At 41.9% G+C, this 26893-nt stretch overlaps 1 protein-coding gene across 1 annotated transcript in view; it reads right to left on the bottom strand.

Moving 5' to 3' along the window:
- The window catches only part of chd4b (chromodomain helicase DNA binding protein 4b), a 58355-nt gene that overhangs the window by 19723 nt on the left and 11739 nt on the right, over nucleotides 1-26893 (bottom strand). The window contains 19 exon segments of the mRNA XM_034145672.1: nucleotides 444-630; nucleotides 2149-2321; nucleotides 3613-3754; nucleotides 3846-3938; nucleotides 7297-7421; nucleotides 8939-9188; nucleotides 10768-10909; nucleotides 11548-11721; nucleotides 12530-12651; nucleotides 13968-14105; nucleotides 16186-16386; nucleotides 18226-18417; nucleotides 19642-19741; nucleotides 20807-20938; nucleotides 21674-21885; nucleotides 23713-23826; nucleotides 23828-23917; nucleotides 24603-24848; nucleotides 25795-25967. Coding sequence (XP_034001563.1) covers nucleotides 444-630; nucleotides 2149-2321; nucleotides 3613-3754; nucleotides 3846-3938; nucleotides 7297-7421; nucleotides 8939-9188; nucleotides 10768-10909; nucleotides 11548-11721; nucleotides 12530-12651; nucleotides 13968-14105; nucleotides 16186-16386; nucleotides 18226-18417; nucleotides 19642-19741; nucleotides 20807-20938; nucleotides 21674-21885; nucleotides 23713-23826; nucleotides 23828-23917; nucleotides 24603-24848; nucleotides 25795-25967 — 3006 coding nt within the window.

Genomic DNA, 26893 nt, shown 5'->3' with positions numbered 1-26893 from the left:
GCACTAGTCCATATTGCAATTAAAACCAAATGTTCAGCCGTAGTTGTATTTACAGTGCACAAAATAGCAAAGAAATAGTGAAGAAAATGCATTAATTATAATTGATGTACATATTTGATGTGCATTTTAAATAGGGTTAGGGTTAAAATAGAAATAATCAAATTTTCTGAAATGATTGCAGCTAAATTCCTGGATTTGTTAACCAAATATTGTGCTTACTGCGATTTAAATAGTCCACTAGTCCATATTGCAATCAGGATAGAAGTGTAATTATTGTGCAGCCCTAATACTAGTAGCACAAAACATGAAACCATGCAATCACTGGACTTCCTGACATGTAACACACACAACATTGAACAACACACACAACATTGAACACCACCAGCATTGCACACACACACACACACACACACGAAGAGGTTTCAGTAGATGTTGTTCTGTACCCTGGCGTATACTTCGCTCCTCCTGCGAGCCGTCGTTGTAGTTGACCGGCTTCCTGGTTCTCTTGCCTTTGCCCAGGTTTCGGGCGAGGTCCTCCTGCTGCTGCTCGTAGTGATGGCGCAGCAGCTTCTCCCAGTAGTCGGGGTCCACGCTCTCCTCCTGCTTGATCACCTCCCTCTCCACCTCCTCCTGCTCACACAGAGCAAACAGGAATTCATATCGTAAACTGCATACATGAGAGTGCTTGTCATCCACATTAATGATCAGATATCACCGTTTATTTAAAGAAAAACTGACAAAATACTAAACAAAAAGATTCGTAGTCATACGGCGTATATCTTGGGGACATTTTCTCATCCAGAAGTCACCATGCGGTCTCATGCACCTGTCGTCTATTAAAGGGCTTCTTTGCACACTTATTAGGTAAATATTATCCTATGTTTATATTTAGTTAGTTTTAAGTTAGCCTATTGTTGTGTATTCAGTACAGATACATCCCTTTCATTGTTGATATGTATATTTAGCCTTTGCAGATCATTGACATGTACAAATACCTATACAGGGTTCCTGCAGGTTTCACCAACTCAAATGTAAGACTTTTTAAGACCTTTTTAAGACCTTTTTAAGACCACTTTGAATATAATTTAAGAACTATTTCACGGCAAGAAAGTATGAAGGAAAATTGCTATGAAAGAAGAAATACGTCCCATAATTACTTACAAAGTAAATGTATTCACGTTCAACATAAGAACAATGACTGAACATAACAGCATACAGAACTGTGTGTGTGTGTGTGTGTGTGTGTGTGTGTGTGTGTGTGTGTGTGTGTGTGTGTGTGTGTGTGTGAGACAAGAGCTATATTCAGAGCTCTGCTGCCTTGGCCACAATCGTTCATCGTTGCTGTTGTATGATTGGTGTTTAGCTACGGTATTTAGCGTCCACAGCACCTCCGCTTTTAGGGTTGACTTAAACGTCGCCCGGAGGTCCCCCGATGTTGTTGTGGGAGCTAACGCTACATTAGCAAAACAAACGCTAATTTTGTTTGCAAAAGGTGCAGCGGGCTTCAAACACGTTCCCCTCCACTGGTTTCAACCAAGCACTAAATTCAATGTTTTCCAACCAAATACGGTTGAACTTACACTTCCCCATATTTATTTGTAAGTAGATTCGAAGATACCAAGGTTTCTGACTGCCGCTAGCTGAAGCTTGGTTGCTAGGTTACTAGCTGGGTGTTCTCCGATAAGGGGCCGGGGGAAACAAAGTTAGAGATTACTGGTTCCATGTTAATTTATTTCAATACAAATTGTTGGGGGGGAACTGAAAGGCTATTACCGTACAGGTTACTTTGCAGCCCGGACATTTCCCCCCAAAACACATTTAGACGCGATCGCACCACAGAAGTACCTTTCAAATCCCATCATTTTTAAGACCTTCTAAATCATATTTAAGACCTTTCTTATTTTTTTGATCATATTTAAGACTTTTTAAGGCCTGAAATTCTGATTATCAAATGTAAGACTTTTTAAGACCCCGCGGGAACCCTGCTATATCACACACTACAGGAAAACCCCAAAAGGATTAATGTGCAATGGCTTGTTTACATGCTGCTGTGACAAAGTATATCTAATCTAATCAAAGCTGTCAAAAAGGTGAAACAACACTATAATGTTTTGTATTCATGCAGAGATGTTTTAGAGAGACTCGTACCTCCTCCTCTTCATCTTTGACCACGTACTGGGCCACTTTGAAGGAGCTGAGGTATTCGTTCATGCTCTGGATCTCAGTGTCGTCCGTGACGGGTCTCTGGTCCCTGTCCAGCAGGCGGTCGACGGCCTTGTCGTCGTAGTGGATCACACTGCCGTCGTCCTCCTTGCTGTTTCCTGGACGAGTGGAAAGGAGAGAAAAATAAACAACATTTACCAAAAAAAGGGTTAGAAAAGTGTCAGAAGAACTACAATTTCACGGGAAGACTAGGGGTAGAGGAATGTGAGAATCTGGTTCGGGATGTTGTCAAATATCTGGAACAAACTCCCAGAAACCGGCAGGTAACTCAGTGTTATATAAATAAACTTGCCAACTACAACATCCAATAACAATTCTAATTTGCCTCACAATCTGATCCACTTCCAACATCTGATCCCGACAAACAAATTGCGGCACGTCTTCAAAAATATCTAGCTATAGTTTTAACGCCGACTCAGTGTATTGCTGCAAATAAACAGTTGTTGTTAGAAAAATATCACTCGTCACCGGCTTGAGCTTCGATATCAGGATCCATGTATTTTATTATCCTCGCAAGAATGGAAATAGTCATCACATACAGTTGTCCTACAATGAAACGGCTTCAATGCCACGTTAATTGTAAAAGATAAACAAATGGTCGACAGAATGAATACTAGATCTTAAAGGTCCCCTATTATATTGTTTTTCATCAATATATTATAGGTCTGATATGTACAAAACATGTCTCCGAAGTGTTTGGTTCCAAACACCAAACAGATCAATGCAGCATCCCATAATCCCCTCTGTTTCAAAAGTGCTGATTCTCTGTCTGTTACTTTAGATGAAAATAAGGATATCACTCTATGTTCAAGAAGAAGTTGTTTGCGGCCTGCCAGTAAACCCAAAGCAGAAGAAGAAGAAGTGACGTCAGCGGCTTCATTTGCCTAATCTTCCCTCAGGGACTTATTCCGGTGTGAACGCGATCTGCTCTTTAGTTCCATGGGGGGTACTAAGTGCTGGGAACTAAGTGCTGGGAACTAAGTGCTGGGAACTAAGTGCTGGGAACTAAGTGCTGGGAACTAAGTACGGCAAAGTACTTGGTGTGAAAGCGGCTAATGGTGCTCTAGGAGGAGATTCAGGTGATAAGGTTACCTTGGTTGGTGATTGGCTAATGGTTACACAAGCCAAAACATCGTTATGACATCATAAAGTGGCCAAAATCTGATCAGCTCATTTTCAGACAGGTTTTTATATAAATGGATCAGGACAAAAAGAGAGGGAATCTTTGTTCCTGAAACTTTCAGAGTCTCTTTACACAGAGGGGACACATGTTGATGTAGAAGAGACATGAAGAAGAGGGGACACATGTTGATGTAGAAGAGACATGAAGAAGTGGATTTTGCATAATAGGTGACCTGTAAAACTATCCGTGTGTTAAAGTGGGCTCACCCTCTCCGAGTTCATGCTTGAACAACTCTTCGGTGCCGAACTTGAGGATGTCGTCGAGCTCCTGTTTGGACATGGATCCGGTCTTGGATCCGAGGCCGGGCCGAACCACCAGGTGAGTCAGCATCATCTTCTTCTTCGCCACCTGCAGACAGGAGGAGGACAAACTAAAAGGTTAGCAAGAACATTTGTTGACATGCTTGTTATTTCTTGCAGTCCTTTCTTCTTCCACAGACCTGCGTGATCCTCTCCTCCACCGAGGCTTTGGTGACGAAGCGATAAATCATCACTTTCCTGTTCTGACCGATACGGTGAGCTCTGCTGAACGCCTACGAAGAGCAAAGAAGAAACAGATGAATCACCTGGAATCATCATTTACAGTCCACATATTTATACCTTTTCACACACAATTTCTCTCATTGCACCAATGTGTCACTTTCTTATTACACTTTTAAATCTTTATTGTTATATCTTAAAGTGGACCTATCATGCTATATTTGAATAATATAGTGTAGGACCATACCTATATAAGGCATATTTATACGTTTTCAAAATACCAAACAGATCACGCATTTTAGCCATGCCTCATTTCGCTCAATTTGAAAAATGTTAGCTCTGTTTTTGCAAGGGCAGATTCTGTGAGAACAGCACCATCTAGAGGCCTGGCATATGTACTACAGCGTCTCCAGCGCTTTCGAACGGCAATGGCCGTGGCTGTCTCCTCCTGATTGGTGGAGTTGGCCCAATAGCCGTAGCGCCACCGTCCTGACAGTGTTCAAATCTGGATCAGTTTTTATCAGATCCGTTGCAGCCCCTTTTTTAGAGATTTGGGTATGGAGGAAAATAGAGAGGGTTGTGTTTTCTGACACTTGGTTTCCTGGAACACCGGGAACACATATTCATGTATAAAAGACGTACAAAAGTGCATTTTGCATGATAGGTCCCCTTTAAGTAACCTTTTATGTTTTATTTATTTATCATCATATTTGATTTACTTGTTTATAGACTCTTCTTGCACTATTTCTATTTCTATTTTATTTGTATTTACTTGCATTATTTTATCTGTTTTACTTGTTCTATGTCCTATATGTATGTTGCACTGTTGGAGGAGCCTGTGACCTACGTTTTTCATTGACATATCTACACTGTAGCTAATGTGCAGATGACAATAAAGCCTTGAATTGAATTTAATTGAATGTTACTAATAAAAAACCTGGGACAACTACACTGTCAAAGCCATTGAATCATTACATTAATGCACACAATGTGGACAACATCTGGTTAGCTTACTGCACATATTTGATTGCATTCTATTTCAATGTAAATTACTGCTTTATTTTAATTTCTATTCTACTATATTATTATTATTATTATTTTTGTTGTAATGTTATTGTAAGAGCCATTTAGGCACATTCTTTTATGGTAATGAATTATGGTTTGGTGAGCCAATTGAATATTCTTTAATTTAACTTAAATGAGCTGAATAACTATGAATTATTATTATACTGTTTTTGTAACGTTTTATCTTGCTTATAGAAAGCAGATTGTAGTAGCGTGCTCAGGTATGAATGACGCTGCCAGCGTGACACAGCAGGAAGTCTAGAGAGGAAGTTGGAAAAGGTTTTTGACCGCACACATCCGTACGACTGGGATTTGTTTGTTTATATGTTTAAATACCGTGCAAAGGTTGCACGTCGGCATTGGGCCGCCAGCTGATCCATTGAACCTCCTAATAAACAGGGTATCTGCAGGAATCCTGAAGTCAAATGTAATACCTTTTTTAAGACCCTTTCCATACATTTTAAGACCTCATCGCCACTTGGAGTTCTAACCGGTTACCTTGGCGACACACTTTACCTCACATTTACTATATACAGTATTGATTGTCCTTCCTCCTTATCTTCCAACCATTTGGACGCAAACTTGCATTTCCCCATAACGATGTTGTTTAAAGGAGAGGTGTCATGCTTTTCCGGTTATTACCCGTCCCCTTGTGTGTTATGAAGGTTTGTATGTATGTAAACTAAACGGTGTGCAGAGTCAAAACCCTCAAAGTACACCCTGTAGCGAGTAAAACTCTAACACAGAAAATACCTCCCCAAAACGCCTCGTTGGAGATACGTCATTGTCCATTTGATTCTTCCGGGACGGCATGATGTCAACCCGTACCCGGAACGAAATGGACCAATCCGTGGAGCCGTTACGTTACGTCCGCGGAGCCGTTACGTTAAGCCCCCGCTGATTGGTCCAAATTGACCAATCCACGGACTTCCTCACACACAGGCAGCTCTGCTGATTTCTCCTCCCTGGCTGCAGGCTGATAACAGACAGTTGGGATCACGGCAAAATTCTCTCTGCAGACCCATTCTCACAGCGTTTATCAACCTTTTTCTTACTCAATATCAAGCCACACTTATTGTTTTTACTTCGGATGTGACTTTGTGTGTGCTCAGGATGAGTTTGGCTGTGTTTCGCTATGTATCCTAAACCTGGAAACAACACCTCCACGAAGCTCAGCGCGATTCACAACGTCCCGACCAATCAGAGCACACTGTGCTCACAGGGAGGGTGGGGGCTGGAGCTTTTGGAGCTACAACGAGCCGTTAAAGGCAGAGAGTGAAATTCAGTGAATACACGTAGTTTACAGAGAGGCTGTTTGAGAAACCAATGTGAGTTTGGAAAAATGCACAGTATAAATCTATTCTAGTAGACCTCAACAATGGAATTATGATCAGTGGAAATGGCCATGACACCTCTCCTTTAACAACCGTCGTAAACGGACTTTCTCGCTATCAAGCAGTGAGCGTGCGATGTCCTGTTCAGATGACGTCAAATCCAACGGGATGCCATAAATAAACTACACAGAATCACACTACACACCTACGCAATGATTACATTCAGGCAGACTGTAGAATACAACCTCTTTGGACAATTTATATACTTATTGAAAACAAGCTACAAAATGTAATACCTTGGAAAATGCCGTTTAATACTTTTTAATAGCCTTCATTTTCGCTAAATTGATTTATCAACTTTTAATACTCGTTAAGACCCCGTGGACACCCTGTAATAATGTTAATGTTGCAGCTGGTAAAGTTGAGTGCTTTATAAATACTGCTGGGTGCCATACAATCATTTCTATGTTGATTGCAGGTTTAGATTATTATTACAAAATGTCAAAGTAATTTGTAAGTATAAAGTTCAATGATGGCTTCCAAAATGTGATGAAGTAGAAAGCAGAAATTAAGGGAAATACTCAATTTGTTTGTACTTTGCAAGTCCAGCACCTAAAGTACTTATTTACACTCAACCATTGCATATTAAAGTAACCACGGTTAGATCGTTGTACCTCGTCTGACTCTTGAACCTCCTAATAAAGCACTTGAATGGAACGAGCAAGGTCTTTGGATTTCTTGAACATACGCGAGTCAATACTCGAATTCGCCTCCTAGACTAAGTGGCCTTTGAACATTTGGACAATTGGCCACTACAGTTATTATAGTGTTCTTAATATAGTTCGCTATCTGTGTTTTTTTATTTTTGTTTTACTTTTATGTATGCACCACGACACCAAGTCAAATTCCTCGCACGTGTCAACCTACGTGGTGATAAACCTGTTTCTGATTCTGATCATCTCAAGATGCTGAAATTGAAGTGAGGTACTGCACCGCTCAAGAGTTTCAGTACCTGGATGTCGTTGTGCGGGTTCCAGTCCGAGTCGTAGATGACGACGGTGTCAGCGGAGGCGAGATTAATGCCCAGACCTCCAGCTCTGGTTGAGAGGAGGAACGCAAACTGCGGAGCCCCCGGAGCTGAGTGGAGGAGAAACAGAAGAGAAACAATAGACTCTTTTCACACTCAAGATTCAAGGCTTTTTTGTCATGCACAGTAGCTACAGTGGAGATATGAAACGCTTTCACACCAAGTACTTGTCCGGTACTTGTCCCCGCTACTTGTCCCCGGTACTTGTCCCCGGTACTTGTTCCCGGTACTTGTTCCCCCCGAACTCTTTAGTCCCTCGAACTGTCCTAGTAGAAGCTTTCTAGGGACTATCTGGGGGTGAAAAGGTTCGCGTGAACTAGGGACTAGTTCCAGATCCGTTTTGGTGTGAAACCAAATCCCCCCCCCCCCCCCCCTATCGGCCTAGTTCGGGGGGGAAAGTACTCCGGTGTGAAAGCGCCTATGGCAATAAAAAACTCAAAGCTCCCCTATTATACTGTTTGTCATGTATTTATGATCCTCTCAAGAATGGAAGTAGTCATCACATACAGAGCATTTGGTACAACTAGTTCCTGAACAGTGTCCTTCACATGCTGATATACAAGAGAGGGAGTTTATCCCAACAGTTGTCCTACAATGAAACGGCTTCAATGCCACGTTAATTGTAAAAGATAAACATAAAAACGAATGGTCGACAGAATGAATACTAGATCTTAAAGGTCCCCTATTATAGTGTTTTTCATCAATATATTATAGGTCTCAGATATATACAGAACATGTCTCTGATTGGCTGAAACACCAAACAGATCATTGCAGCATCCCATAATCCCCTCTGTTTCAGCCCTGTTTCCAAAGTGCTGATTCTCTGTCTGTTACTTTAGATGAAAATAAGGAGCCCCTCCCCACGCCCCTCTGAGAGATATTTGGTTAAAAAGAACTCAATGGTGCTCTAGGAGGAGATTCAGGTGATAAGGGGGGGGGGGGGTTACCTTGGTTGGTGATTGGCTAATGGTTACACAAGCCAAAACATCGTTATGACATCACAAAGTGGCCAAAATCTGATCAGCTCATTTTCAGGTTTTTATATAAATGGATCAGGACAAAAAGAGAGAGAATCTTTGTTCCTGAAACTTTCAGAGTCTCTTTCCACAGAGGGGACACATGTTGATGTAGAAGAGACATGAAGAAGAGGGGACACATGTTGATGTAGAAGAGACATGAAGAAGAGGGGACACATGTTGATGTAGAAGAGACATGAAGAAGAGGGGACACATGTTGATGTAGAAGAGACATGGAGAAGAGGGGACACATGTTGATGTAGAAGAGACATGGAGAAAAGGGGACACATGTTGATGGAGAAGAGACATGAAGAAGAGGGGACACATGTTGATGAAGAAGAGACATGAAGAAGAGGGGACACATGTTGATGTAGAGAAGACATGAAGAAGAGGATTTTGGATAATAGGTGACCTTTAAAATTGGCTGCTCTCGTCATTACCATCTTGGGAGCAATGCCACTGCCTAACCTCCGTCTAATCTGTAAATGGGCCCCGTTGGTGGTGGTCTTGTTGAATATGAATTCACACAGGGTTTGACGTATGTGGCTCACCATTAAATCTGTCGATGGCCTCCTGCCTCATACTGCCCGTGACGCTTCCATCAATCCTCTCGTATTTGTAGCTCTCGTTCTCCAGGAAGTCCTCCAGCAGGTCCAACATCTTGGTCATCTGAGAGAAGATCAGCACTCGGTGTCCTCCGTCCTTCAGCTTCCTCATCATCTTCTGCATCAGCGTCAGCTTCCCTGAAGACTTGGTCAGAGCGTTGCCCTCGTACATGCCGTTCGGAAGTTTTGCTGCCTCCTACAATCACAGAAAACACATCAATCAAGACTGCATTAAACATTAGCGGCGTAAAATCACAACTTCCATCACAGTATGATATTATGTCGGTTCTTTGGACAACAAAAGAGTATTAACTGATATTTCAAATGACAGGATTTGGATTGAATTCAATGACCTGCAATCATAACAATCAGTTACATTTATTATAACTAAAATGTAATTTGCCATGAGACATTTGACTGAAAAACAATCTATTATTTTTTAAACAAATATACCTTTTCTACCGTGCCATTTGTCTCATGTTTAAGGTTTGTTTGAATGTTAGGGGAGGACGTGCTCTTGGACGAAATGGTTGACACAATAATGCCAAAATTGTTTTTTTTATTCACTTTGCATCAATGATATTGGATCGCTGATCTATAAATTAAGTTATACCCCTATACATGTGTTTAAATTCATAGAACTTGTTCACATTCACTTGTGTAACCATTAGCCAATCACCAACAAGGTAACCCCCCCCCCCCACCTTATCACCTGAATCTCCTCCTAGAGCACCATTGTGTTATTTTTAACCAAATATCTCTCAGAGGGGCGTGGGGAGGGGCTCCTTATTTTCATTTAATGGCGCATTTCCACTACAGCGTGGTTTAAGCGTGCCGTGCCGGGCCCGTTTTTGGTTGCGTTTCCACTTGGCGTACTGTTTCACAGTTTTCTGGCTCTCCAAAATCGAGGTTCTTTCCGGGCCAACAACCGGGCTGAGTATGCTAAACTAGTGAGAGAATCGCTGGCAACTACAACAAGATGGACATATTTGACCGTGATTTAATTGTAATACACGTTTCAAAATGATGCCGAAGTAACAACATACTGATACCGGTTAGTAAAAACCATGAATTAATGCTTTGGCAAGTCTGCAGACAGACGGCAGGCGAAAAACCTTTTAAAATGCGTGTTTTCTAAATGGAGATTGGCTAAGCTAACGTTGCATATGCTCCGACCGTCCACACTCACAACAACGGCCTATGCAGACATAAATAAAGCAGCGACTGTATTCGCCATGACACAGGCAGTCTGTGGTTTGTACTTGTTTAACTTTTGTCTAGTTTCTGAACATATATGAGGAGCTGTGAGCTCTGAGGGCTAACGGCTAACGGCTAACGGCTGATGTTGGTTTTGTGTTTCGCATTGAAGATGACGTCACGGCTCCGCCTACACTGCGTTACTATAGTTACTACCCCAGTTCCTAAACTGTAATGGAAACGCAGCATAAAGTGAGCCTGGCCTACCAAGGCCTAACTATACCGTACTAAGCCGTGCGAGGCCCTGCAGTGGAAATGCGCCATAAAGTAACAGACAGAGAATCAGCACTTTGGAAACAGGGCTGAAACAGAGGGGATTATGGGATGCTGCAATGATCTGTTTGGTATTTGGAGCTAAACACTTCAGAGACATGTTTTGTATATATCTGAGACCTATAATATATTGATGAGAAACAGTATAATAGGGGACCTTTAATATGAGTGTTTGTTTTGCTATCCTGAGCATTCAGCAACGTATATAAACAAAGGATATCATTTATTTGAGATATGTATGGTACCATGGCGGCGGTAGGAAACAGGTAGGGGTGGTTGCAGCACTTCTTCAGGTCCATCACCACGTTGAGCAGAGACACCTGGTTTCCTCCTCCTCGAGTGTTCAGAGCATCGAAGTTACGCGTCAGGATGAACTTGTAGTACTTCCTTTATTACGAAAAACAATGAGAATATGAAAAAGATAATGAGAATAGACAAAAGGGAAAATGTAAAAAACACGTATTTCAGACTTTATATCCTATAGTATCGGAAATTAAGAGGCAGGAGAATTCATATCCATAGTCTTCAATAAGTTGTAATTTTGATTAAAAATACAGATTAATATTCAAAGTGTTGTAGGAATAAATAATACAGAAAATAATGAACTTATCATAAGTATCTTTTCATGGCAAAATGTGGGATATTTCGTGGTTTCTTGATTCTCAAATGTCAATATTTGCTGCTTTTCCTTACATTTTTTATGATTATAATTTTAATATTTGAGGTATGGACAATTTGTTGGTAAAGAAAAACATTAAGTACATTTTCTCAATATTCTAAATGTTTAATTTTAAGCTACACAATAAACAAGCTTGGCTCTCTATAATATGTTCACACACAGAAAGTATAGAATAATATATTCAGCGATTCTTCTCCGACACGTTAATACTTTTAAAAAACTATGTTCATACATCGTTTTTCAAAAAAAGAATGTTTTACGCCGTCATTTAGACTGGTTTGATTTTCATGTGTGTGTAACTTAACACTTGTTAGAATATATCACTACACATCGTCTATTTACGTACTTCTGCATAGGGCTGAGCTCCACCCTCACGATGAGCTCCGTCTTTGAAGGCATGTGTTTGAAGACGTCGGCCTTCAGCCTGCGGAGCATGTGAGGGCCCAGCATGTCGTGCAGCTTCTTGATCTGATCCTCTTTGGCGATGTCTGCAAACTCCTCCAGGAAGCCTTCCAGGTTGCTGCGGAGAGAAATGATCCCATGAATACAGGAGGGTGGGGAGCGGGGTCCTCATATTTAACCCTTGTGTTGTGTTCAAAAGATGTTAGCGTTCATGGTGTTCGCGGGTCAATTTTGACCCATGATTTATCTCAGTCCAAAACACTCAAAACAATATTGGATGATAGTCATTATTTTTAACTACATCATAACTAACTTATAATACCTTCATAACCGCACAATCCTGTTGTAATTTAATGTTATGGCCCAAAACACATCACACCACATATTGCACACGTGCATGTGTGAGTTCAGGTTCAAATGTTAGTGTACATATTCTTTGAGAAAGGTGGAGTTCCCGTAAAGCACTTTAAACCTCCAGACCAAAGTGCTGTACAGTCAAATAAACACAATAGACAATTTAAAAGCAATAAAAGCAACAATCTAAAAGATGTTAATACGCTAAGGAGAAGAGGTGGGTTTTCAGAAGCGATTTAAAAGCAGACAGTGTGGCGGCCTGTCTGGTGTGCAGGGGCAGATCGTTCCACAGTGTGGGAGTCTCTACAGAGAAAGAAAGGTCCCCTCTGAGCTTAGACCTGGTTCTGGGCACATTCAGGAGCAGTTGATCCGCTGACCTGAGAGGGCGGTTGGGCGTGTAGGGGTGTAGCAGCTCAGAAAGATATGGTGGGGCCATGCCATTAAGGGATTTTAAAGTAAATAAAAGGATTTTGAAATGAATCCTAAAATGTATGGGCAGCCAATGGAGCGAAGCCAAAATGGGGGAAATGAGCTCATATATATATATATGCTCTGGAGGTGTGAGTACTGACTTGAATCTGACGGGGGTCAGGAAGTTGAGCAGGTGGAAGAGCTCCTCCAGGTTGTTCTGCAGAGGAGTGCCGGTCAGCAGCAGCTTGTGTTGCAGAGGGTAGTTGTTCAAGATGCGAAAGAACTAACAAAAGACAGGGAGGAAAAATACGTTCAATTTTAGGTATTAAACGTAATAATAAAACACAACAACATACAGAAGACCTGAGGGCGACACAGCATGTTTATGATTTTAAGAGTCAACTCAAGACCCAGCTTTTAAATGTGGCTTTTAATTGAAATGTAACATAACGTGACGTAACATAACGTAACGTAACGTAACATTACGCAGCGTAGGGTAACATAACGTGACATAGTGTAACAAAACGTAACATAACATTACGCAGCGTAGGGTAAAATAACGTGACATAACATGACGTGACATGACATAACGTGACATAACATAACATTACGCAGCGTAGGGTAACATAACGTGACATGACATAACGTGACATGACATAACGTGACGTGACATAACGTGACGTGACATAACGTGACGTGACATAACGTGACATGACATAACGTGACATGACATAACATTACGCAGCGTAGGGTAACATAACGTGACATGACATAACGTGACATGACATAACGTGACGTGACATAACGTGACGTGACATAACGTGACATGACATAACGTGACATGACATAACGTGACGTGACATAACGTGACGTGACATGACATAACGTGACATGACATAACGTGACATGACATAACGTGACATGACATAACGTGACATGACATAACGTGACATGACATAACGTGACATGACATAACGTGACATAACATAACAAAACGTAACATTACGAAGCGTTATGTTATGTTATGCTATGTTACGTTATGTTACGTTATGCTATGTTACGGTATGTCACGTTATGTTATGTCATGTCACGTTATGTCATGTCACGTTATGTTACCTAACTAAACATAGCATTACATAACATTAAGTAACCTAACAATACGTAACGTAGCATAACGTAACAATACGTGACATAACATTACGTTTTATTGAGTCCTGTGTTTATTGACGTCCGTTGGTGTTAAGTGTTGTTATTGATCTCAGGGTTATGTGTTGCTCTGTTCATAAACTAGGAGGAGAGTTCTTACTTTCTTATTTTGCTTTGTATTGTTTACCGTTTGGAAAGCACTTTTTGTTACCTTCTGTGTTTGAAAAGTGCTACATAAATAAAGTTTGATTGATTGATTAGTGAGTTAGAATTACCATGTGCAACACAGCAGCAATGCAGGTGTTGTGAAATATAAACACATTGAATTGAAATGTATATAAATCAGATATGCATTTGAAATTAGGGCTGCAATTATTTTTGTATTATCTAAAAAGTTAAATATATACATGTTGACAGTGAAAGTTAAATATAAGTGCTGTGTGTTTGTATTACCTTGGACTGGTTGTTTTTGAGCCGGTGGGCCTCGTCCACCACCAGGCAGGCCCACTCGATGGAGCCCAGCACGGCCTGGTCGATGGTGATCAGCTCGTAGGACGTCAGCAGGACGTGGAACTTCACCGTGGAATCTTTCTGTAAAACACAGAGACAGGGGGACAAACGTTCAGCTGTGAAACACGGGACAGAGGAACATACATCATTAATAATTACTGCAATAGAGTGGTGCAGGGATGACGTATTTTTGTAGGCCGACCCGGAAGTAAGCTGCGCATGGGTTCCCTCGACAAAAAAGCAATGGGATTTCTCCATAGGATTTTGGAATACTGTAAAAAAATAAGGTCTGTGGAAAACGAACCTGTTTGATAAATGCACGTTTTGTTCAGCCGGATAATCTCCACATGTCTACCCTACTTTTATCATTTTCTAATCATAAATCTAATCGCCAGAAGCTAAATGCTAACGTTATGCTACAAAGGAACTACAGCCGAGTACAGCAGCACGACTTCAACGTCACGCCAACTTAAGATAGTAAAACTACAGTGTTAAATACGAGGTTTTAGGACTCGTTCCTGCACCACTCTATTGTTTCTAGTATTAATAATGAACGACTAATTAAAACTGGTGGTTCGGTCTTTGTACAGTATGGCAGTATCAATATGTTTATCTACCAGTATAACATTGATACAGGACCAATGAAATGCAGGGCACCAATCAAAACTGACTTTACTCTTGCCTTCAACTCCTTATCCACTAAACCCTCGGGCCCTTATTCCACCTAGCTTAGCACTTTTTACTTTAGTTGTTATTTTTCTTCTTAACTTGCTTGTAAAGCGCTTTGAGCACCAGGAAAAGCGCTTTATAAATGACATTAGTATTATTATTATTAGTTGGAGTTATAACTGTCGTGTCAAATGATCATATAATCGTTTAAAACATATAGCCTTGTACTCCGATTGCCTTTTACTCTGTTAAATTGTATTTTAGTCTTGTATGTGTTTAACAGAGACATATGTTAAGGGTTTACATTTCAGGAGGGCAAAGGAAGTGTGAAAGGGGGATTTGCAAATGGTTAAGGACGAGGGGGTTTTATGGTTTAATGGTGGGGATGTTTAGGCCTAGGCTCCACGGGGACGAAAACGGGTTGAATCCGCATATTTCTCATGCGTATAGCCCTTTAAGCTCGACGACGCCGTAACAGAAACGTAGAAACAGACCCCGCAAACGACAACGGGTCCAAAGGTGGATAGATCTGGGAACGGAGCGCTCTGGGGGGTCCAACGGGGCCGTGGGGTCGCCTATACGGTCATCCGTTTTATAGCCCCGCCTCTCCCCACCTCTCCGCATCATTGCTGATGTGTTTCGTTAACAACAACAATAGCTATTTTAATTACCTCTCAAACTACCTAAACTAGTTATAAATATGTTTATTTTGACTGTCGAGTCATCATTACTGGATCAGCTGCTGCATGAGACAGACACTGACGCTGTCAGAAGAGAGGAAAAAGAGACAGGCTCTGTGTATTTGATGATTATATATCATTATATCGTCGTTATTCATTTGTTTAAAGCTCAATAAATAACAATGAAGACCTTTGACCGGCACTTTTATAATTTTGTCCGGAAGATTTAAACTTTAACACACGCTGACCGGCGAAAAACTCTGCCCGGATCCCTCGGCCCCCACCGCGGAGAATAAACAGAAGTGCAGCCATGACAACCATTCTTCTTCACTGCTTTTGGGGAGGAAGTTGCTGCTTTTTGTGGAGGAAGTTACAGCGCCACGTACAGGTTCGGCATATGTACTGCAGCTTTTCCAGCGGTTGGATGTAAACGGAGCCGTCTCGTGGAGCTTGACACAATCCGGTGTATATTGCGTGTGGGCGGAAGGTTTTTTGCGGTTGCGTTTGCGTTACTCCGATGCGTTTTGCCGTATGCGTTCCCGTGGAGCTGGGGCCTTAGATGATGCCTAAGAGAATTTAAGGGTGGGACCAGTTGGCTTTTCTCTCGACTATATAGTGTGACTGTGAGCTGTGTTCTGGGTGCAGAACTTCTCTATCCTCTGAGGATGAAGCTGCTCTGTTCCTGCATTTCAGATCGATTTCACTTGTATATTGACTTTCTTTATTACTTTATTACATTTGTCCATGAATCATTTACTAGTTTCTCTTAAGAATTTCCTCCACAATAACACTTGCTCTACATTCTCCCTTACCTTCATCTTGGAAGCTTTCTTCCCGCCCCGGATGGCGTTGTCCTCGAAGGAGAACTCGTTCTCCCTGATGACGGCTCGGCTGTCTTTGTCTCCCACGTAGGTCACCACGTACATGTCGGGCGCCCACAGCTCAAACTCCCTCTCCCAGTTGATGATGGTGGAGAGCGGGGCGCTGACCAGGAAGGGACCTTTGGAGTGACCCTGTAACGGGAGAGAAATCATCATTGTAGGAGCCATAAGTTAAAATGTATAATTTTAACACAAATATGACTTATTTGGGTCCAGACAGAAATGACATGATATCATTTTAGAAAGTTAACACTTAATAGAGTAGACGTGTACAATTCCAGCTGCAAACTTAATATGAGAGTTGTTTGTTTTGCTATCCTGATGTGATCGAGGTTAATGCAAGAGGCATTCGGCAAATTATATAAACAATAGATTACAATATGAATAGCAAATCATAAAACCCAAAATCGCTTTTCTTTATATTTTTGGGAAGATTCAAAGTGTATTTATTTGTAAGATTGATTTAAGACATTTTAATACCAATTACGTCCTCCTGTTTAAATTCATTAATTCAATGCCTATTAATTAATTTAAAGTAAGTGCAGAAGCCCCGTAATACTTAATGACTGCATTTATATAGTGATTTGTTTCAAAGCGATTTCCAATTTGCTTTCTTAATCCAGCCGCTGTCTATCCATGAAACATCAACATATCTCCACAGCTGGATGTGTCCTGCCCTGCCTTTAGGATAAGAGTTCCTCACTCAGAAAGCATCCCCTTTATTGGGCAGAGTCACTGTGTGTCACATGTCTGAAACCCGACACACTGACATTGATTGACAGCGGAGGGCAGACCGGACGAAATATCATCAGTACAACACAACAACAAATGATCGAAGGTCCCAAACAGAAACATATAATATCTAGCCAGGTTTCTTTCTAGAAGATATGGAGAGGAAGCTACTGGGTCCAGTTTTGTTTACAACCACAGCTTCACACACTATCATGTTAAGGGGCCTACACACCAAACTGACCCCAAAGAACACGTCCCGACGGAACACGACTGTTGTGTCGCCTCACGTCTCCTGCGTCTTGGCCAACAGTCGCACTGGAACACACCGCAAAGACTTCAGCCGACGGCCAAGTAGCACGTACGAACTGCGCATGCGTGAGTGGCAATAACTCTCCTTACCAGCAGGCGGCGGTAGTGTGTATTCGTCATTCAAAAAGAGGCAACAACCGGAAGACAGGCCGTTTCTCAATGTCGAGGAGGCTTGCTTGGTATCACATGTATGCTGGGCATTTAAACAGTGGTTCGGCGCCACTCGATGACGTAGTATGCTTGAAATAGTGGCTCTGGAGCAGCTTTACTCGACATTGAGAAACAGCCACAGACTGCGTGATACACCGAGAGAAGAAGAACAGACTGCGTGAAATAAACAAACAACAAATAGCGTGTGCGTTCCATTTTCACTCTACAGCGAGAAGCTCATGGGGCTTTCCCGAACCTGTGTCGAGAGCTGGAGTTAAATGAAATCTCAGATTTGCCTTCTTAATAGTTTGTTTGGGTCCCTCACTTCCGTTTCGCTTCTCAGGCACTGATTCGCTAAGCTGAACAGCCAATCGGAGTGATTTATTTTGGCCGACAGCCTGGCGGCGGAAGGTGTCAGGGCGGCCGAAAAGACACGACGGGGCGGGACACACCAATCTGAGTAGGGCGACAGGACGCTCATCGACGGCCAGACATCCATCGACACTGGAAATCGGCTTTTTTGTGTACATATGTCATTTGACGCTACTTGTTGCCTGTTGCCACTTGATCCAGTCCACGGGGGTCCTGGGATGGTGCGTTTTTTTTAAATTTAATTTGTGTACTTTGTTTGTTTTGTAAGGGAACGGTTTGTATGTACTTCACGTGGTATGTATGTGTTTTGTACCATGCCTTTCTGCTTAAATAAATAAAACAATTTGATCACAAAAATACAAGAAAAACATGTTTTAAGTGGAGGGGATGTTTAAATGATGTCCGTACCTCCTTGTACAGTGAGTAGAGGAACACCGCCGTCTGTACAGTTTTCCCTAAACCCATCTCATCGGCCAGGATGGTGTCAGTGGCCTGCGCCCAGGAGAACCGGAGCCAGTTCAGACCCTCCAGCTGGTACGGGTGCAGCGTTCCCCCGGTGCTGTCCAGGTAGTCGGGCTGACGGTCAAACTTAATGGTGGGCTGGAGGGAGAGAAACCAAGAAGAAAATCAAATCTGAGCTGATTCAAGCGGCTTTATTCTGCCACGGGAATACACTATACAACGATGCCATATCATATACTGTAATACATTATTATTTTGTTAATGAGGAACTACATATGGCAACCAAGACTGTTTTTAGAAATAAGAAAGTTAGATTTGGTTGCTTTAAAGTTTCACAATGATGCTGTGTTCACACCGGACGCGATGCGATGTTTGGGGGCGGCGTGATTACATGTAAAGTCAATGCAGAGACGCGGCGCGATTGAAGGGGGCCGCGACAAACGCTCAAGTTCAATTTTTTCAACTCGAGCGTCATATTCGCGTGACGCGATCTCGCGGTAGCCAATCAGCGGTGAGGATCTCAGCCTGCCGTCACTGACGTTCAACCAGAAAACATCAGCCGTTAGCTGTTAGCAGTTAGCCCTCACAGCTCCTCATATCTGTTCAGAAACTGGACAAAAGTTAAACAAGTACAAACCACAGACTGCCTGTGTCATGGAGAATACAGTCGCTGGTTTATTTATGTCTGTAGGCCGTTGTTGTGAGTGTGGACGGTCGGAGCATATACTGCGTTAGCTTAGCCGATCTCCATTCAGAAAACACCCATTTTAAAAGGTTTTTTGCCTGCCGTCTGTCTGCAGACTTGTCAAAGCATTAATTCATGGTTTTTACTAACCGGTATCAGTATGTTGTTACTTCGGCATCATTTTGAAACGTGTATTACAATTAAATCACGGTCAAATATGTCCATCTTGTTGTAGTTGTAGCCCCCGAGCTAGCGCGTCTTGTTTGAATGACGCGGGTAAACACAGCTGACAGCCGCGGTGAAACTGGAGCGATTAGAGCGAAGCGAATATTTGCATCGCGTCCGGTGTGAACGCAGCATTAGGGCTACAACTACTGATTACTGTAATTTTTCTGTGGATCATTTTCTCGCTGAATTGATTGAATGTCAGAAAATGTTTGAAAATACAGAAAAAAAGTCCAAGATTTTATCCATAACCAAATGTTGAGTTTAATTTGATATAAAACAAGGAAAAGTAGTAAAATGTGCTTATTTGAGGCTGAAAACAGCATTTTTGGCATGAAAAATGATCATTATTATACGATGAATTACCAAAAAAGGGTTGTCACATTTAGTTTTCTGTCAGTCAACTTATCCATTAGTTGCCTAATCGTTGCAGCTCTTCTATAAATACTCACATCAATAACCGGGTTAGCAGGTGGCCGCTCCGCCTTCTTAACTTTGACCGTCTTCTTCAGCTTCTTCTGAGGTTTGCCCTCGTCCCCCATCATCAACTCTCTGAAAACAAAAGACAGTCTGTGAGATCAAAACTCATAGATGCAGAAGAAGGAAGAAGCACCTTTTATTACTGCTGTGTAAATAGAAGCCGAGCGAGTCTTATCCAAACTGAACGTGTTTACCTTATATTAATATCACAGTTTCCAACAAGAACGGTAGAAGACGGGGAAAAGGCACTCGACATACTCGTATTCATTTCAAATCATGACAGGAAGGAGAAACAGCAGGACACATACCTGCACTTCAAAATAAAAGCATTTCCTGTGAAACATTTTACCCTTAACTTTGTCAAGAAGCAAATAAACACATTTTTGTACTGTCTTAAATAAGAAGTTACAACAATTGCACGTCTGGGGCGCTTCAAAAAACCCAAACCATCAGTGTATACATCTGAAATGTTGTCATAGAGCATATCTAACACCAATAATTAGACAAAAATTATAATTTTTCACGAAACTGTGTCTCAGGGCTTCTTAACATTTAAAAACCTATTAATGTGTCATGCTCACTTAACGGGAAGAAACTCAGCTAACTGACGATACGAACCATTTTTACCGAAACAAAACACAAGTCTCACAAGAAGCGTCTAAATGAGCCCTGAGCGAGAAAATGCTAACACACTTAGCAGAGAACTCTAGGTATAAATACCTTATTACATATCGGATCTGCAATAATTAGACACAGAATTGGATTGGTACCTGACCCTTATTGTTCATGTTGTCACCAGGGAACCATTGGCTCTTTCTTACATGTTGTATGGGAGTGTCCAGGAGTATTACACTTTTGGGGGAAGGGTATTAGTACCCTTACAGATTTAATAGGGTTAAGATTACCAATGGAACCTGCATCTTCTAAATGATGAATCTCACCTTTCCCTTACGGGGAAAACTCGCAAAATCTGGCTAACAGGCTTGACTGCAGCCAAGAAGATTATAGAAGGATGGGATTGAATGAATCCAAAATGTTGTGCAACCTGAATTGTCTTCTGTATTGTGTTGTAAATTGAAGATGTTGCAATAAAAAAATGTATGATTAAAAAAAAATAACAATTGCGCGTCTGCACACCTGTGGTTCCAGTAGGTCTGTCTGTAGGTGTCAAACTCGGGGACGTCCATTTCCTCCATCTCCCAGGTGGACTGGTCGTAGGGAAGGTCTCTCCATTTGATCAAGTAATGAATGTTGCTCTTCTTATCAACACTGTGAGGAAAAAGAAAATAGAAAAGGGGGGGAGTGGGTAAACAGTGCGTCCTAGCCATCATTGATTAAGGCGTTTGATGGCTTGTGGGACGAAAGACAGCCTACAGATCTGTTCTTTTTAAACAGAGGGCCACGATATCTCCGCCCGGATGGCAACAGTTCAAAATAAGAAGCGAGAGGGTGCCTCGGGTCACTCAACATATTGTGTGCCATTTTTAAAACTCTGTCCTTGTATAAGCTTCCTAGACTAGAACATGAGATTCCTGACAACTTACTGGACAATGTTACGGCCCTCCTGACTGACTTTGTCTGTGCCTCAGTGGCGTTGCCGAACCAGCATATGATGCCGAAGGAGAGCACACTTTCAATAAAAGCATGATAAAACATCTTAACCATTCTGTTGCCGACATTAAAAGACAATCATTTACGTAAAAAGAACATTCTTTGTTGAGACTTAGCATTTACTTTCTCAGACCATACATCCCATCTGAGCTTGTGGTCAAGCACGACACCAAGATACTTGTACTCAGTGACACATTGTGTTTCTAGGTTCAGGCTTGTCTAATTTAGACAATTATAGAATAAGTTCATATTTGCCATCATACAAAGAAATGCGTAGCACGGTTTCCCTCTAAGGTACATTTAGAACAGATCAAAAATGTGCGATTAATTTGCGATTAACTATTTTAATCGACTGACAGCCCTATTTATAATATAACACTATTTGTGTCGTACCTGTGGTTGAGGATGCGGTGGATCATCAGCCACTCCATCTTGACTCCGTAGCGGCCGAACTTCTCCTCCATGTGGACGAAGAGAGGATCTTTGTTCTTCCTCTTGTTGCTTTTGTTTTCGTCACCCTCGCCTCCAGCGTCTACAGGCGGAGGTTCGTCCATGTCGGTCTTCCTCTGGTAGTTACGAAACATCACCTGACAGTTCAGCTCCAACTGGGAACGAGCGATGGGAGGAAGAGAGGAAAGAGACCATTGGGTTTGCGTTAGAAATGCATCAACGTCCGATTTTTGAAGATTTATTCAAACGTTTCTTCCATTGCAAGCGTACACACAAAACAGTCTAGCTTTCTATCATCGAAAAATTGAAATAATTTTATGTTCATAATAAAACATTGACCTATAAATATCTTGCATTACATTCCAAAATTGCACAAAGTGACATGACCTTCTTTCGCTTTCACTCAAACAGATCTCGAAATCAAAGTGTGAAATCCAACCAGAAATGAATTTCCACTTTATCTAACGTGTTTTACTTAAAAAACACATTTATATAACAAATCACCTACTGCACTTAATGCATGCGTACCACAGCTACAACACAAACATGCTTACATTGCCCCTTTGGTTTCCAAGTGTGCAAAAACACGCTATGATTAATATATTTTGTATGTGTATCGTGCTTATAAAAAGTAAAAAACCTCTGAAAAACGGTCTGGAAGTGCATATCATCTCTCTGCATAATTAGTGTGTTGCTGTGTGTGCAACGTAAGAGCATCCTGCGTGTGTGAGTACATTTGACCGTCCAAAAATATGTGAAACTAATTGATCTGTGGCAATATATTCGACGCATTTCTAGTTTGTGTGTATGAGGGATTTTTCACAGATAACTCCACTTCAGTTGGAAACAGATTTCAGAGAGTGTGCATTATATAAGACAAGACAAGATAAGACAAGATAAGATGTACTTTATGGAAAATATTAGGGCTGGGAATCACCAGGCTCCCCACGATACGATAGTATTGCGATTCTACGATATGCTAAGTATTGCGATACGATATATTGCGATATATTGCGCATATATATATTGATATATGATTGCATGATATATTGGGTTCCAGTGTCTTTAACATGTGACAAAAGCCTTCATTGCCACAACGCTGTGTGGACGCAAGTCTTTGCACATGAAGCAGGTCATGATTGAGTTATTTTCTTAGCTCGCTCAGAATTTGATGGTAGCTTTGCCAAGCTAAGTTAGATTTGCAATATGAATAGTTTATATAATAAAACTATATGGCCACGCAAAGTATCGCGATACTATAGAGAGACGAAGTCCCTCCCTTTCCGGGGGAGCTCCATGGGACCTTAGTTAGGAAAAAGTATGTGTTGAAGTCAATGGAGAGAGAAAGATTATCTTTCGATCCCGTTTGAATTGTGCCATGAATTACACATATGATGTTTGTCAATTTAAAAGATAATTTTGCAAGTCAAAAAAATTCAAATGTGTCGTAAAAATGTGAAGTAACACTTTTTGTGTGTGAAACCACTCTATGAACTACATCTCCCGTCTCGCACCACACACCAAGACGGCCGTCACGTTGGCACATTTCACTTCTTTCTTTCAGAATGAGGCGAAAAGTATTAAAAGAGGTGAAAATCACTCCAAGTCTGGGCGTGTTGAGAGCTGTACATACACACAAGGGGAGTTAGTCGGTTCATAAGAGCCAGCATGCGGGACCGAGATTCTGGGATTTGTAGTCTTTCTAGTTGCGTATTTTTCATAGTCTTATATTTCAACAGTTTTACGACAAACTGTGACTTTTTTGACATGGAAATTATTATTTAAGATTGACAAACATCATATGTGTAATTCATGGCACAATTCAAACGGGATCGAAAGATAATCTTTCTCTCCTCATTGACTTCAATACATCATTTTTATGTGGGAAATAAGGTCCCATGGGTCGGAAGTAGATGGGCGGGACTTCGCCTCTCTATGCTGTATGTATATGTTGAATTGACACATTAACAATAAGAAGTTACCTGTAGCTCCAGCACCCAGGAGCAGTGCCAGTAGGACATGTTGCACCACTTCACGAAGAACTCCCTCTCCCTGCGGCCCACCAGCGCGGGGGGGGTCGGGGGAGTCGGTGGGGAGGTCAGCGGGGCGGGGGACAGGCGTGGGGGGTGGCAGCTCCCCCCATTTCCACGTCAACACCTTCTGGACTTTGCCCTTCATGTGGGGACACTGTCAGGAAGAGGGGAAGGAGAGGAAGACATTTAGGATGTGAAGCATGAGAGGGAACAGAAGTGTTTAGGAATGTAGATATTTAAGAAATGGTCAATTTAAAAAGCAAATCAAATCGTTCATAGCTTGTAGGGCTGCATCATTTGGAAAGATTACTAATTACAGATATATTGAAGTGATCATGGTGTGAATTTTTTTTTAACAGACACTGTACCAAACATACTGTGAGTAGGCCGTGACTTCTCTGCAGCACGACAATATTTTATTAGGATATTTAGCAAATATTGTGCTTCCTGCAATTTGGATAACATTTCAATTCATTGTGCAGCCTTACAATTGTGAAGCCCCCCCATCACTATCACGTCCTTAATTGCACATACCTAATAGCTTATCTAAAATCCATTAATGGTACAAGACGGAATCTGCACGCACGCACGCACGCCCACGTGAGATCGACGTGCACGCTCACACTCACAGCAGCCGTGCACGTGCTCACCTTGCATTTACTTGCACCATTTGAACTATTGTATCTGTTTTATTGCGTTGCACTGTTGGAGGAGCCTTCAGTGATATATCTACACTGTAGCTATGCACACATGACAATAAAAGCCTTGAAGCCTTGAATCCGTGCACGCTCACACTCCCAGCAGCCGTGCACGCTCCCAGCAGCCGTGCACCCTCTCACCTTGCAGCGGGGGCAGATCCACTCTCCGTTGGGGATCTCGGGCAGGGGGGGGTTGAGGCAGTGGATGTGGTAGGAGGAGGGGCACGAGTCGCAGCACAGCAGCTCTCCTCCATCCTTACACACCCGGCAGAACTCAATGTGGTGGTCGTCCTCTTCCTCCACGCCTTCGTCCCTCCTGTCCTCCTCTTCCTCCCCTTCGGCCTCCGACAGCTCATCCCTGGCCTCCCACTGGATCCCCTCCTTCTCCTGGGGGCAGAATTACAGGGTGAGAGGGGAAAAGGGGGAGAGAGAGGGGGGGGGGGGGAAAGGCAGGGAAGGTATGCGGAAAGGAGTGTGAGGAAAAAAAGAAAGGGAGGGTGGTGTGGAGTGATTTTCAAGAGCGACCGGGGTTCAGTGTGTGTGTGTGTGTGTGTGTGCGTGTGTGTGTGTGTGGAGCCACAGTGGAGGGAGGGGAGGGGGGGGAATACGAGAGGAGAGACAGGAACATGAGCAATGGGGTTGGGGGGGGGGCAGTGGAGGACAAAGAGAAATGGAGACACAAAGATTTTCTTTAATTATCAGAAATAAAGTCCACTTACAGAAATGTACACGCCTGTACAAAATGTTCTTGTATTTTATCTAATTGTTTGAATTGTATTTTTACCGTCTTTTTGTTGTGTTTTATCTCGTTTTATTTGTATTTTAACGTTCTGTCTTTTATATTTTCTTGCAGACACACAAAGAGTTTTTAAATGATCATTTAATAAAGTCCATTTTCAACCATGTACACACCTGTTCAACTTCCAAATCAAACACAATCTACAAGCAGGTGTTTCAAGTATTTCAGCTTCTTTCCTGCCATTACTTTACATGACTTAATATTAACATGGTTGTGTAATGTTTTAACTGATGTACCACCTTGTAAAATATCTTATGGTATTTCATCTAATTGTTTGAATTGTATTTTTAGCGTCTTTTGGTTATCTCGTTTAATTTGTATTTCACGTTCTATCATGTATTTTATCATTTGTTCTTGTAGTTTTAATTGTCTTTCACACAATCATCTATGTGTGTTAATCTGTAAAGCCCCCTGACACACACATGTGATATTGGACTATATAAATACACTTTGATCGGTGGTGTGTTCTAGTTTTGTCATGCTAACAAAGCTATTCATTTTCTCCACTGCAGAAATCCTCTTTGCGGTACTCACACAGTGCGGACAGCTCCACTTTCCCTCGGGGGCCTTCTCCATGTCGGGGTCCAGGCAGACCATGTGATAGGCTCGGGGACAGGTGTCACACAGAATGATTTCCCCGCCCTGCTGGCACACCTCGCAGTAGTCCTGGTGGTCCGTCTCGTAGCCGTCGCCGTCCTCCGTCTCCACTGAGAGAGGACATTAGGATAATAACACGTTTTTACATCTTCAAATTCCACTTTTCCAGACTCAAATTTCCAGACTCCTCAGTAGATTTCTCACACCTTATGGAAGTGCAGATGCTGCTAAAATAAGACTGTAATAGAAAAATATGACTTACTTTAATAATATCATTATTGATTGTGATTCGTATTTGCTATTGTTTATCTATATTTGCTACTTCTCACACTTCTTAGCTAAGCTTGGGAACATTCCTTATTAAGAAGATTTGTTGCAGTGTTGTTAGTTACAGTCCATAGACGAGAGTAACATCTACGTCACTTCCGGGCGACAATTACGGCCCCGCCCACTTTTGGGGGAAACCAACGCTGTCATTTGAATGGTGATCAAGCCTGAAGTCACAGAGCTATTCTTTTACTGTCCTTTGTTCTTAGAGGAAGTACAGAAACACTGACCTCTGGATTTGTTTTAATGTTTGAGGATCAATAAACGACAGCAGCTTGTTGGCATGATAAAACTATTATTTTCCGCCTCGCTCATAGAGTAACAGCTGGAGAAATGACAGCCTCGCCTGCTTATTTTAATTTAACCATATATCGAGACCGATCGTCGATTTCAAATGATTTAATGTAATTGTTTGCCTGACTGGCCATTGTAACCGGGCTCTTTGAAGATCCACAAATCCACGGTTTTCAAAGATTTCTGATCGGATTGGCAAAAACTTCAGAATTTGTATTGACCGCCATTCAAATGACAGCGTTGTTTTCCCCCAAAAGTGAGCGGGGCCGTAATTTTCGCCCGGAAGTGACGTAGGTGTTACTCTCATGTATAAGTGCACCAACAGTATGACCCTAATCCTTCAACTGAGAACATCCTGATATGGCCTCCCTAACTTCAACAATGCTCCTTTCATTATCACCAAGCTCAACCCCTC

Source organism: Trematomus bernacchii, unplaced genomic scaffold, assembly GCF_902827165.1.
Source record: "Trematomus bernacchii unplaced genomic scaffold, fTreBer1.1, whole genome shotgun sequence".
In the NCBI taxonomy this organism is placed as follows: domain Eukaryota; kingdom Metazoa; phylum Chordata; class Actinopteri; order Perciformes; family Nototheniidae; genus Trematomus; species Trematomus bernacchii.
Note: the sequence above shows the minus strand (reverse complement) of the source record. Positions and strands in the feature narration are given on the sequence as shown.